This window comes from Filicampus tigris, chromosome 1 (assembly GCF_054856515.1).
Source record: "Filicampus tigris isolate MCC_2025a chromosome 1, RoL_Ftig_1.0, whole genome shotgun sequence".
Lineage (NCBI taxonomy): Eukaryota > Metazoa > Chordata > Actinopteri > Syngnathiformes > Syngnathidae > Filicampus > Filicampus tigris.
The window spans coordinates 15,244,454-15,257,813 of record NC_141217.1 but is presented as its reverse complement, the minus strand read 5'-3'; the positions used below and the strand labels follow the sequence as shown (position 1 = coordinate 15,257,813).

The window sequence follows — 13,360 nt, the reverse complement described above, 5'->3', positions numbered from 1 at the left end:
TTCTTCTTTTTTTTTTTTTTTTTTTTTTTTTTTTTCCGTCAAGGATCCATGATGTCTGGTCCTGTACCTGAAACCAAGTCATGTTGGGTTGGTGTATTTGGGAGCCCTGTTGCCTGTTGCCCATGGCAACCTCTTTCTGTTATTAGGACAAAACACTGTAAGTCTCATCCTCAGGCTCCATCAAATCCACGATGGGCAGGTGAAAACTGAGAGGCCAGGAGTTGGCCATTTTAAACCCTCTTATCCACATTGAGTCCATAAAGGGATACAAAACCATCGACCTTAAGTCTATCATAAAAATGCCATATTTTGCCATGTAAAAATGCCTCTAAATGTTCGAGCCAAGCCGGCACAGAACAGGCTGCCTGGCTCTGCTGCCTCAAAGAGCAGCGGGCACGCAGATGGCACTGCATCTCATTCACGCTTTTCAAGGTCCGCAAAACAGACCAAAGGTAAACAAGCCAAGACCAGCTCAACCCCAGGCTGCCGCTCAGGACTACAACCTGGTTCAGTGTCCACACCCGTTTCAAAAATACCTGCAGGTCAAGGATCAATGTCAAGGCCCGGCCCAAAGAAAACGGGTGGAGTAACACATACAAAGGAGATCTGCGGCTCAGCAACAGCCCCAGGGGGTAAAACTCTGTCAATGGAAAACATCCAGTCTTTAAATGCGGCTTACGGCACTTCAGGCATGTACTCATGTGAGCGGGATGCTTTGGAACCCTCTGAAAATTACCCTAAAGGCACCATGACAGTGGGAAGGAACACCAGCCGCTTCTCCTACAGTGGCCGTGGAGCTGGTGTGGGCAGCAGCACAAATATCAACTCCACTGACCCGAATCACCTGTCCAAACACTGCGGCAAAGAGCAAGACGTTCACCCTGCAGGGACTTCCAGTCTGCAACGGAAGTCTGGGAGACGTCCACAGGTGCTGGATTCAAGCGGTCACGACGTGCTTCCTGTATCTGATCTCCAGGCTCAGCTCAGAGAACTTCAGAGGGAAAATGACAACCTAAGAAGAGAATTGGATGGAAGCAAGGATGGACGGACGGGCCACAGTGTTAACAATGTCAACTTTTGGAGTCCCGATGTCAAGAGGGACAAAGGCATCAGGCGGGAGGATGGACTGAGGACCTCTGCTCTGAAGGACTATTACAGAGAAGATCAAGATAACATTCAGGTAAGTCAAAGTCATTTTTATCTCAAGATTGACATTTTTTTTTTCCCGAAATAACATTTTAAATGCTGCTGAATGAATAACAAGTGCTCACATCCACGGGAATGTTACTGCACTATATGCATCAAATGAGTCAACAGTGACATCAACAGTGAGTCATCTTCACGCAAGTAAATCTGTGTTGTTTTGTATTTGTGTGTCTCATGTGGACATCACACCTCTTCTCATACCTTCTGTGCACCGTCTTTAAGGTTGGAGAGAGACACTACTTTTCACTTATCTTGTAAAGATGGTTTCAAGGCTCAATGCTTGAGTTTCCATGCGAACGGGCCTTCTTAACACAGCTTCACAGCCACTCCTGAAGACAGTCTTGTAATGTGTAATGAATACTTTCGTGCTGTACTTTTGTGGAATTTTCACATATACTTTACTTTTAGATTTCTGGCAAGTTTCACTTTTACTTTGCTACATTTGCTAAATAATACTTTAAAGGGAAATCAACCCAAACATATTTTTTGACGAATATGTTCTATACAAGCCTACTAGTTGAAACAGGGCTTTCTGATAAATATTGCATTCGTGGAATAAGTGTTAATCCACTCATTTTTAGCCATCTCCGGCGGGCAGCCATTTTGTCTTCTGTTGACTGAAAATGACATTACATCTGCTCACAACGACCAATCACGGCTCAGATTAAGAAAACAGGTCAGCCGTGATTGGTCGTTGTGAGCAGTTGTGATGTCATTTTCAGTCGACAGAAGACAAAATGCCCCCCCCCCAAAGATGGCTAAAACGAGTGCATTTTGCTGCTTAACTTATATCCCACAAACGCAAAATTAATCAGAATGCCGTGTTTCAACTAGTGGGCCTGCTGGGACCATATTTTTAGAAAAAATATGTTTGTGTTGACTTCCCTTTAACTCTGCAGCATTTATCTTATCCTTCTTAGGGTCTGACCGATATGGACTTTATGAGGCCGATTTCAATATTTGGCAGCTGATAACCAATTAATTGGCCGAATAATTGGAAAAAAAATATATATATATACACTTTGAAAATATTGAAAAGAATTAGGCAAATTCTGACTACAAGCACTCAAGCACACTCCGCAAAAAAAGGCCCAAATTAAGTTTCGAAATCGCATCTCGACGCCAGCTTTTTGTCTTATTTTAATAATTTAGTGTACATTTTTTATATACTTTTCAGATATATTGCAGGGAAATCAAAAATAATAAGCCAAAAACCCTATAGTCATTTCTCTATATTTGGCGCATCCCCTTCATTGTTCCAGTGTGGATGATTCATTTTGTATACTGTATATTTTATCCTTTCAGTTACCTTGCAAAGTTGTCAACATCAGAGCTGTTTAATTTGCATAAGGAATGTCACTTCCTCCCTCAGCTGTGCCAATTATTGCCAAACAGCCACCTAACCATCTGCTTGCTATGTGTGTACATTTTGAGAATGTGTCTGTGTGTATGCGTGCGTGTGTGTTTGTGTGTGGAGGATCGTCCACACACTCTGATTTGGTATTTGGTTCTAGTATCTTGCAGTGTACTGTCAGGGAGGGAGTGATGTCACCCACGCCTCCCTTCATCTCATGTGTCCTTGGTGCCACTGACCTTTTCGATACAAGAGCAGAAGGCAATGAGTGTTTGTAAGAATATCAAACAGTTTTCCATCTTGACAATCATGTAAGAGACCTACTTTCCTACCTTCACTTGAGTGGGCTCTCTCCAGGTATAACAGATTCTTTCCATTATGGCAGGTTCATTTAGAGCTGTACTGGCACCCAAAATCATCCTTGGCATTTTTGGCTCAGACCAGCCCGCGCTTGTTCACTTGCACGCGCCTACGCATGCTTGCAACCACCTCTGTCACTGAGAAGTCACTGTTTTTCATACCATCCACAGTTGGGATTTCATGAATTTAAATGCACCCAACATCCAGAACCTTGCTCAACACACTAAAAATGCAAGCAAGTTCAAGTCTAAGTAAAAAGCAGTTTTTTCTAAGTATTGTTAGACTCAAATGTTGTATTCTGAAAACTATATGAAAATATGAGAAATACTTACAGAAAGATATTTTTCGATACAACTTCTGTCCACCCTTGGCTAAGACAGTTCTGCAATTGCAATGAAGTTGATTGGCTTGATTTGCTGTTTGTATTGTAAATGTAATGAGCTGCTCCCTCTAAATTCTGGGCCAGTCTCTTTGGAAAAAAATGGAAGAACATTGTTATTGTTACTGTTTTTAGGAAAATAATTAAATGGCACTGCATTGGCCCCCATAGGCCAGTCCATTGTTCATTGAAGACTCCAAATTAGCAGTTGTTGGGAACGCCCATGTTAATGGTTGGCTGTCTCCACGCATTCGTTCTGTGATTTCCTGGTGATCAGGAAATTACCGGTTCCGGTTCCTGTCGTGACGTCCGCATGGAACCGGACCACAGAGGCGGGGTCACTTAATGGTTTGCTGTCTCCACGCATTAGTTCTGTGATTTCCCGGTGATCAGTCCAGCGGTATACTAAATCAACAGGGACATAATTCAGCCCGTTGACTGTAAAGGACTGGAAATTGAATAATTGATGATTGATGACAGACATAATTGGTGATTACTTAGAAAATTGTATTTCTCAATGTGATAATATTTTATAGTAACTGTTCTAGTTTCATAAATAAGTATTTTTTCACCACCTCACGTTTACCTTCCTCCGTGGTTGTTTCCCCTCAAACACCCCACACTCATCTCGCAGTGTTTTGAACTTAAATGCCGCCCCCTTGAGGACAAAGTAATCAACAAGTGGCTTTCAAATTTGTGTTTTGACTTTCTGCACGGGCTTGTGATTCAGTGTACTCAGTCAAAACCTTGAACAGAACAGAAGAATCCCAGTTTGTTTTGTTTACCTTCTCCAATTTTTAACAGCTTCCACTGACAGTTGAGGAGCTCCAGGAGGAGCTGAGAGTCCACAGGGAGATGAACAGCCGCCTACTGCAACCCCATCAGCAAGGGACCTCCGGTTCCTGTCGTGACGTCCGCATGGAACAGGACCACAGAGGAGGGCTCAGTCCTGGCCACTCTCCCCGAGAAAGTCCCAGCAATCTCCACAGTTGTGGACCGAAGAACAGCCCGAGAGCGAGTCCCTCCAACACATACAATCCAAGGCAGCAGGAAGCTGACGTCATCATTCACAACTCTGGCTATGGCTCTACCAGTCCAATAGCCGCACAGAGAGTCAGCCCAGCCAACACCCTCCATACTGGGCCAAAGCACAGCCCGAATCAAGCAGCGCTTCCCAGCCCCATTTTGGTCCGGCGTTGCAGCCCCTGCCAGGTGCCGGGCTGCGACGGCTTCTCTTCACCACCTCCGGACCAGTCACATGAGCATTTCGTCCACCTGCAGTCGGAACACGAGCGTCAGGCCAAGGAGCTTTTCCTGCTGAGGAAAACAATGGAAGAGATGGAGATGAGAATTGACTCTCAAAAGCAGACGCTGGGTGCCAGAGACGAGAGCATCCAGAGGCTCTTGGAGATGCTTCAGGGTCAAGGTCAAGTTCACGGCCAGTGGGGCCGGGGGCAGCGAACGGGCATCTTAGCTATGGCTGCACAGGAGGCTGAAGCTCAACTCGAAAACATGCACGTAAGAGAGGTGAGTTTGGCTTGATATTCTCACATGTTCAATTTGGGTGAAACGTCATGTAAATTAAGGATTACCATATCTATGTTGGCTTAACCAAAAGAGAGTTCAGTTTAATTCAGAATGGCTTTAACCCAGGAGCATTTGCTATATATGATTACCTCTATAGCTTTGGAATCAAAACCAACAAGATTGCATGTAATTTGAGATATACAGTGGATGTAAAAAGTCTACACACCCCTGTTTTTGTGATGAAAAAAAAAAAGAGATAAATCACTGCGAACATTTTCCCCTTATTGTGACCTGTGACCTATAACCTGTACAATATATACTGGTGTGTGTGTGTGGGGGTGGGGGTGTGCGTGTGTGTGTGTGGGGGTGTGTGTGTGTGTGTGTGTGTGTGTATATATATATATTTATATATATATATATATATATGTATATGTATATATATATATATATATATATGTATATATATATATGTATATGTATATATATATATATGTATATGTATATATATATATATGTATATGTATATGTATATATATATGTATATATATATGTATATGTATATATACATATATATATATGTATATATGTATGTATATATATATATATATGTATATATAGTGTAAGTGTGTGTCTGCTACCAGTATGCTCTTGGAGATGCTCATGTGGCAGTTGGAAAAACACTTCCTATTTGGTTTCATGTGAGTCGTGCCTTGCCCTTTAAAGGGCTGCATTCATTGATTGAGAAATGCAAATGTGGCGTTGCACGGGTCTGTATGTTGTTATCCAAGCAGGCCAGGTGGACTGGCAGCACACTGCTTTGGCCTCCTGCTTTGGTTATTTTTAACGCCAAAATCTTCTTAGCTCTTAATTTCCCTACCTGTGTGTGTGTGTGTGCGTGCGTACTCTTACTATTGTGTGTACCACATTGATTTTGTTCTTGTGTTGTGCGTCTCCCTCTATATCCGCTGCAGCAAGCGATTGTGTGTGTCACTGATTGTGAACATGGGCGCACATCTGGACACTGTCGGCTTAGCATTTGTACCGAGGCCACGCCCCCTCCGGACTTGGGCATGGAATATCCACCCGTGCTGGATGTCTCTGCGGCTGTTTTAATGCAATGTTTCCTGTGCATGTGTGTGTAATAGGTGAGTACTTGTTCACACATGCACATGGGATAGTATTCTATTTTTAACTATTTGGCAGGTTGTCGCGCGTGTGCTTAAAGGAGGTAGATGGCTTGGACAATGTGTGTCAGGAAGCGGAAAAGGTTGTTGTTTGAAGCTAAAAAAGCAATTGTGCAGTTTTGTCATTTTTGAGATTAAGATGGACTGTGGTGTTTTGTGTGTGTTTATACTTGTATTACACAAGCATAAGGACAGAAAATGGTTTGTTTGCCTAATTCATTTTTGTTAGTGGAGAATGTGTAGTTACTATATGTGCTTATTTGTTTGTGCTAGTTGAGATTACCTTCATGCATTGCATGGACCATTGCATAAATTCATAGAAATGATTGATGTGACGCCCAGTCTTAAAATGGCCTTGAGTTCTTTGTTTAAAAAAAATAAATAAATACATTTAAAAAATCACATGTACAGTTTAGAAGCAGGCAGCAGCAATCTGCATTCTCCAAAAAGTAAAGTAGTGTTATCACAAGCTACAAGGGGAAGGAAATGGTTGGTGTCATGAGTTATTTCCTAAATTATTTTCTATACTTAATTCATTACTTTACACAAAGCATCCATTCCAAACTACTTTTAAGCACAGTGTGATCTAAATAAAAAGGGTGCAAATTCAATCAGGTTGTTTGATACTTTAGTTAGCACTTTCATCAGTTTGTGGTCAGTGAAGAATTCCAAATGTCAAATGTCTGGGTTAACCGCTAATTAATCAAAAGATTTCTTTGCACGTGTTTAACTGTGAGGTCACCTTTTTCCTGTCAAGGCCTCTTGCCTATGTTGACTTGTCAGAGTGGTAATTTGGCCTCACACTTGGACTTTGATGGCTGTTACGGTAGTGCTGCACTGCTCTCACATATTTTGATTAGCTCCAGAGGAAGTCAGCACAACTGCCTTCCATTACCGTGCCCATTATGCTCTTTTGAAATGACCCTGCTCATCTAGCTTCAGCTAAGATACTAAATGCTTAACATGTGTCGACTTTCTTGCACTCTCTGTCTTGGACTGATGCGTTTTTGTTGTTATTGTTGGAATGCAGCTCAATTCTTGTGTTAGTTAATTTGCATTGGACTATTTTTACTGCACTTCCCTAATGGACATCCACTTATACTTTTAGGTGACAGGTAGTTTAAGGGAACTTTTAATCATTCTATCCCATTGACATATTTATATGACATATTTAAATGTCAAAAGTCTGGTAATCTGGTAGTCTGGTAATCTGCATTGCAATCCCATGAGATTTGGTAGCATTCAGGTCTTCACCAGATGTCAAGCCACTTGAACCATCAGTCTGTGTTTATGTCTGGATGGTATGCTCATGAGGGGTTTGTGTGGATAAAGAGTGCGGGCCATCATTCACCTGCTGGTTCCTGCTCTCAGGGGATGCTGTGCGTAATGGCGCTTTTTTGCTCCTATTTTGTGTTCACATTAGTCAGATGTCAGACTTTTCTCAAATTTATATATATATATACATACATACATACACACAATTCTCAAAAATATATATACGGTACAGTATATACACACCTTTGTCAAATGCCAAAACGTTTTTGCAGTACTAGCAATAACCACAAAGGGGCAGTGTTCTATTAGGATTTACTGCGACTCAGTACCTCTTGCTCGCACTCTCGCACACACAAACTCACACTGTCTTTGTAATCGACTCTCCCCAGCCGCCAGGTCTCTGTAGACTCAATAATAACAGGGTCACCACTGCAACGTTTCTGCGCAACCCAGACCTGTTGTTGCTTAGGGTTTGCACATATGCATGTACACACATACACTCATATTGCTACTTGGAGATCTCTTTTAATTCACACAGAAATGTGGGTTTGACATGGTCAAAAAGGGATTTAACAATGATATGACGACGTCACAGTCTGGTTGAGCTCTTCCGGTTCTTTTGCATTGGTCTAGAATTGCGTCAAAAAATACACTCGACTCTCATGGCCATTTTTTTCGGTGTAGTTTTAGTATCTGCTTTTGGTTTTGACAGTAGATCTCCCAATTTCCCCTTTGCTACTACTGTTTTTATATGTTGACTGTTGTTGTTTTTAACCCGTATAGGCTAATGTTCTTCAGAGCACGTTTGTAAATGAACAGTTCGTTATAATGTTGTTTTAAAGAGCAACATTTTTATCGTCTTTGCCAGTATGTCTTTTTATGTCACCCAGCCCAATCACGTGTACTGCCTATTTGTTTCTGGCAGCCACTAAACATGAAAACCACTCAAGATTCATTAGAAGTCATTTCCATCTATATATCATCACAAATCAAACCTCAGAACTCCCCGTTGCCCACCAACCCCGGGGATTGACATGCTTGCCATGCTCCGTTGATCTCCCAGAATGTATAAGCAGAAACGTTTATCAAGACAAAATGACACCTCTGACAATTTCACAAATACACCCACTTCCTACATTCCGTTAGTATGCGAGTCTTTTTTTAATGTGTCTTTTTGATATAAATCCGCTGCACACACACACACACACAGACACACAGATACATTTATGGTAAGCAAATGTGTTCTTCCGCTTTCCTCGCACTGATGGAGAAGGGATGGGAGTGTCACTGATGAATCTGTATATATGTAGCTCTTTGCATGTTCAGTGTGGTGTCTATGACACTATTGCCTTCGGGCTAGAATTGAACTTTCTGACCGTATCCATCTCTCAGGATTCTGGCATTTATTGCTATTGTGTTACCTTTGATCCTATTAATTCCATATGTTAGCTGTTCTGACACGTGGAGCAGACGTGACAATGTTTGATGGCATGCTCCTCTTGAATAACTCAAATCCTCCACTGGGGGACACAACAGTGCTGTGAGAAAAGTCAACAAGAAGTTGACTAGGCCCGTGTTTGAGGGCCACAGTGAGTGTTGAATGTGTGTCAGCACACAGTGACACAATAGTGCACACATGGTCAGTGGGCAGCAACAGACATGCTCTTAGAGGAGTAATCCCTGCTTAAACACAAGTGAATAGGACAAGAGGATCAGACTCGTCTCCTCTAATTTCATTGGAAGAACTTCATAAGATTCCGGTTTGTCTCCGTCTACCACAGTACTACTATATGCAGGGGTTTCCCATTACCGCTTTACCACATCTCTACTGATTTTTTTTTTTAACTGTCAAGGAATCTTTCTGTAACTGTCTAACATTTGATTTTTTTTGAGAGATTTTTGGTTTTGAATGACATAATCTTAATAATAAGGCTGACAAAGTTGGTGTCAAAGTTCTGAGCCGTGCTTGCTCCCAACCTGTCACAGCTTTAAAATTCAGCAATCAGTCTTGTATGAATTCCCGTGGATTATTTTCTGATATCAAATGAGATTAAACATTGGTCTGACATTCTCACCTCAGTCTCAGTCTTTCGCTGACTTTCATGTCTGAGCCAGAATTTTGAAAGTTCTAACTAGTTCCTTTTCATCTAGTAACGTACTATATGCTCGTATAGGGGTAGTTATGAGTAAAAGCTATTATTAATTATTGATGGGAATGGCTAGGCACATGCGTAGGAAGGCAGTGTTGCTGCAACAGCATTAACATGCCAGACATCTTCAGGAAGGACTGAGAACCGACTGAGTGAGGTAGGAGAAGAACGGGTGAGAGTATTAAATAGTAGAGTACCGGTACATAGATCGTGTAAACATGTCTCCAATCTGCTCAAGGACTGAGACAGAGAGATCAACATAAAGAGGTAAGAGCACCTGCTGCTTGAGACAAAATTCATCTTAAGAGAAGGACCAAACCAGAAAGTTGTTTGAATAAAAAAATATATACATATATATGTTCTTTCATGGGCAGATGTTTAAAATCTTCAGTTGAATTGCGTGGATCTCTAATCATTCTGGAGCACTAAAAATGATGAGCCGACAAGCATATTTCTATCGGGTTCCTCCTCAAGAGCTTCATCGGCGGAACCAGCAGGCAGACCCAGCTAAGTCCAGGGCTTTGCAGACTGTCATTGATATGAAGGTAGGACTTCCTAGAGTACAGCAACTGAAGTGAAGAATTGTCACTGTTATCGTTCCGATTCGTGCTTTTCTGAAGCGAGGACGAAACTTATCGTGCCGCAGTTTTTTTTATTCAGCAACACACAGGCAGCAAGTTTGTGTATCACCTATGACAACAAGTGCAATTATTGATGAGCTGTGCTGTAATGTGAGTAGAAGTGACCACCGTCCTAAACGCAGACAGAGAAAAACGTCGTTGTCCCTGCTACTAGTGATTTTGAGTCATCGTATTTGTGCCCAAGTTCAATATGTACATGCCCATGCAGTTGTGCACTTGATCAATTTGTTTCAAATGCCACATATGGAAGCTTTCACTCACAGCCCAAAGCTTTGAAGCCATTCGAACTGTGAAAAAATTGCAGGCGTTGCCATATGTGGAGGTGTGCACAACCAAACACCCAGCCAACAACTTTTTACCGCCCCCCTCTAAAATACTTACACCCTCATACACAAATGTGGCTCCAAAAACACACTACCGAAATTTTGTGCATACTCGTGGTGCCTTTAAACACACTGTACGTTTTTGCATGTTTGGAATGCTAACCGTACATGTACATAAATCGCACTATTTTCGTAGATGGGCACACATGCGCTCGACATCAAGCCGCATCTTCATTTTCTCAAGTCTAGTTTGCCGCGTTTTGGAATTTGGCAGACCGCACTGCACAATGCAGGGCATTTTCTTTTACACTCGCCGGCGCACCTGAAAATTAGTGGAACAAAACGGACGAGACCTAAGACTAGCTAAAAACAGGTCTATGTTGTGGTGCAGGTGCTGGAATTAAGTTTTTCTTTGTTTTATTTACTTTGTCAGACACAGACGCTTAATTTCGGGTGGAAGTCTATACAGATGCCCACTTCGCAGCGGCCAACTTTACCTCATCCGCAAGTGGCGATCTTCTTTCAGATAATCTTAAAAACGTACAGTACTTTGCGCGCACTGATCTCCTGCAAGAACCCCAGCAAGTTTTGCTTCCGCCAAGTAGACCGCACACCTCTCCTGCGCTGAATTTAAAGGGGATGACGGGAGACACGTCGATTGGTCGAGAACCTAGTCGGCTGTGTTCACTCCCGCAACGGCGCAAATGCCTATTTCTAACCGCAGCCATCTCCGAAAATTCCAAAAGAAAGTAAACTCATGTGCACAGTTGGACTGCACATTCAGCTAGACTTGCGCTTGGCATGAAAATAGGGCCCTAGATTTTGAAAGAATGAATTGGAAGTGAACCTAATGCTGTTAAACATACAGTATAGTGTTTGCACTGGGCTAGAGTGACGGAGTTGCTGAATAATGCTGTCTTTTGTTGTCGCCTGTAATAAGTTTGTAATGTGCACTGGGAATTTTCCCTTTGTGATTACAGAACACCACACCTCCTTTCTGTTTTGATCCTGACGTTATCTGGCAGGTACAGTGATGAGTGCTCATTTCTTGATCTTTTCACCCTCAGCTTAAGTCTTCTGAGCTTGGAATGCTGTGCCTTCGTACAATTCATACTGCATCAATTTAGGGCCCAGCTGGTACTGAATGATGATTTGATATGAGACACTTTATTTTATTTGGCTTTGCTTTCTTTCTTGGTATGCTTTTCCCTCCAGTTACTCTTGCAGAAATACAACAGGTAACCTAAAATATCGTACAGAGACTATAGTTCATATTCTCTCTACGGTTTGCGCTCACTCAGACACTGTATTCTATTCATATTATTTTGGATCATTGTCATATCTTAACAGTTAAAGGGAAGCCAAGCCCCAAACTTTGAGTTGCCCCAGTATGTGGAAATTTGTATGATCTCTGTGTCCTTTTTGGAGGGTATTTGCAGCACCATGTTCTGGTCAGGGCTGATGTCAGAGATAGTAATGGAGGTCAGATGCTTCCATGTTGCCTGTGGCGTGTGCTGATGGCATCATGCAATCTGCTTCCATTTATTCAATTCCCGTTCTCTTCTCGTCCAAGGTTTAGCATTCAACGTATGTATGAACACATGCAGCTAAACTATCTCAGGACCCGCCCATGGCAGAACCTTCCATTCCCTCAGCCGTACTTGGTTGCCAGCCTTGACATTCCCTGTCCCTTACGCAGACGTCAGTGTGTAGAGACTATAAAGCTGGTGTTTATTTTATGATCTTTGTTTTTGTTGCCCTCTCCGTAATAGGTGTTTTCTGAATATCCAAGTGATAACAGTATATCCTTTCTATGGCTTCCTCGTGATCAAGTCCCTCTCAGTTCAACCCAACCAGAGCTTTCAAATTGAAAACACTATATGGTAGTTTTCAAGATCAAGAGCTTTTTACACCACCTCCCTCTAGTTTTATGCATGAGTGTTTGGACGAACAAATGGATGGCTTGAAAGAAAGTTGGTCGTTTAATTGCTGACATGTAAGACCGACAATCTCTTATGAAAGTTAAATCCGCCCGCTGTTGCTGGTGCAGGACACCAAGATCTCTTCATTGGAGAGAAACATCAGAGACTTAGAAGATGAGGTCCAGATGTTAAAGACCAGCGGCCTGCTGCATCCTGACGACAGGCAGGATGAGTTCAAACAGGTGGAGGTCTACAAGAGCCATTCCAAATTTATGAAGAGCAAGGTAGAATGTCTTGGACGACTCGTGCATGTCCGAAGTGTTGCCTGCTGCAATGAAAAAGTTTGTAGTAACTGTCTTGGAACATAACGTGTGCATGGTTCCAATGCATGTTAATGTGTTTGGCATGATAAAGCATGGGCCCACAGTTGATTGTGCCGTGTCCAATAGAGTTGTTCCTCCTTGGTATATGTTGTGAGCATAACTTATGTTATACACAAAAGATGGAAACTCTATTCCACTCTTGGATTTATGGTCATCCCTGCAAAGTGCATCTCAGCTCAACTTTATTACATGTCATCACTCACGTTTGCTACAAGCTGAGTTTGAAATTAAACTGTAGTTTTCTACCGGCTGATAGTTCCTCCGTTGGCGAGTAACACATACAGAAAGATCGGTTCAATTCTTCTGTTCTATTTCGTCATCTCTTTTGCTTCACTTTACATTTTAGCGCCACTTCTCATCCCATTCCATATATCCTCCCCGGCTCCACGTTGAGGGGTTGAAACTCCTCGCGGTCGCTGCTCCTCACAGCCATAACATCGCAGACAGTCCGTTAGCGCCATCATTCTTTGCTCAACAAAAACGCCACTGTTGTAACTTGCAAATATACCGCCCATGAGGGCGCATCCAGAAAAATGGGGCTGATGCAAACATGCTGCCCGTAAGGGCGCAAGGCATACCTGACACCTGAAAAGTTTCACCCAAGCTCAGCTGCCAACAATGCAACTGAAAAGTAGAGCGCATTCAAAAAGTAGCTG

The 13,360-nt window shown here is 42.3% G+C and overlaps 1 protein-coding gene across 6 annotated transcripts in view; it reads left to right on the top strand.

Annotated features, from left to right (window-relative positions):
• The window catches only part of LOC147152966 (ERC protein 2-like), a 133,828-nt gene that overhangs the window by 1,356 nt on the left and 119,112 nt on the right, over positions 1-13,360 (top strand). For 5 of the 6 annotated variants that reach the window (XR_015089757.1, XM_086052695.1, XM_086053053.1 and 2 more), the window contains exons 2-4: positions 44-1,180; positions 4,104-4,826; positions 12,450-12,605. Coding sequence is in view for 5 of the 6 variants with exons in the window: in XM_086052695.1 (XP_085908821.1) it covers positions 323-1,180; positions 4,104-4,826; positions 12,450-12,605 (1,737 nt within the window). In the remaining variant the exon portion in view is untranslated. The remainder of the gene's footprint in view (positions 1-43; positions 1,181-4,103; positions 4,827-12,449; positions 12,606-13,360) is intronic. The other variant, XM_086052970.1, reaches the window with a different exon arrangement.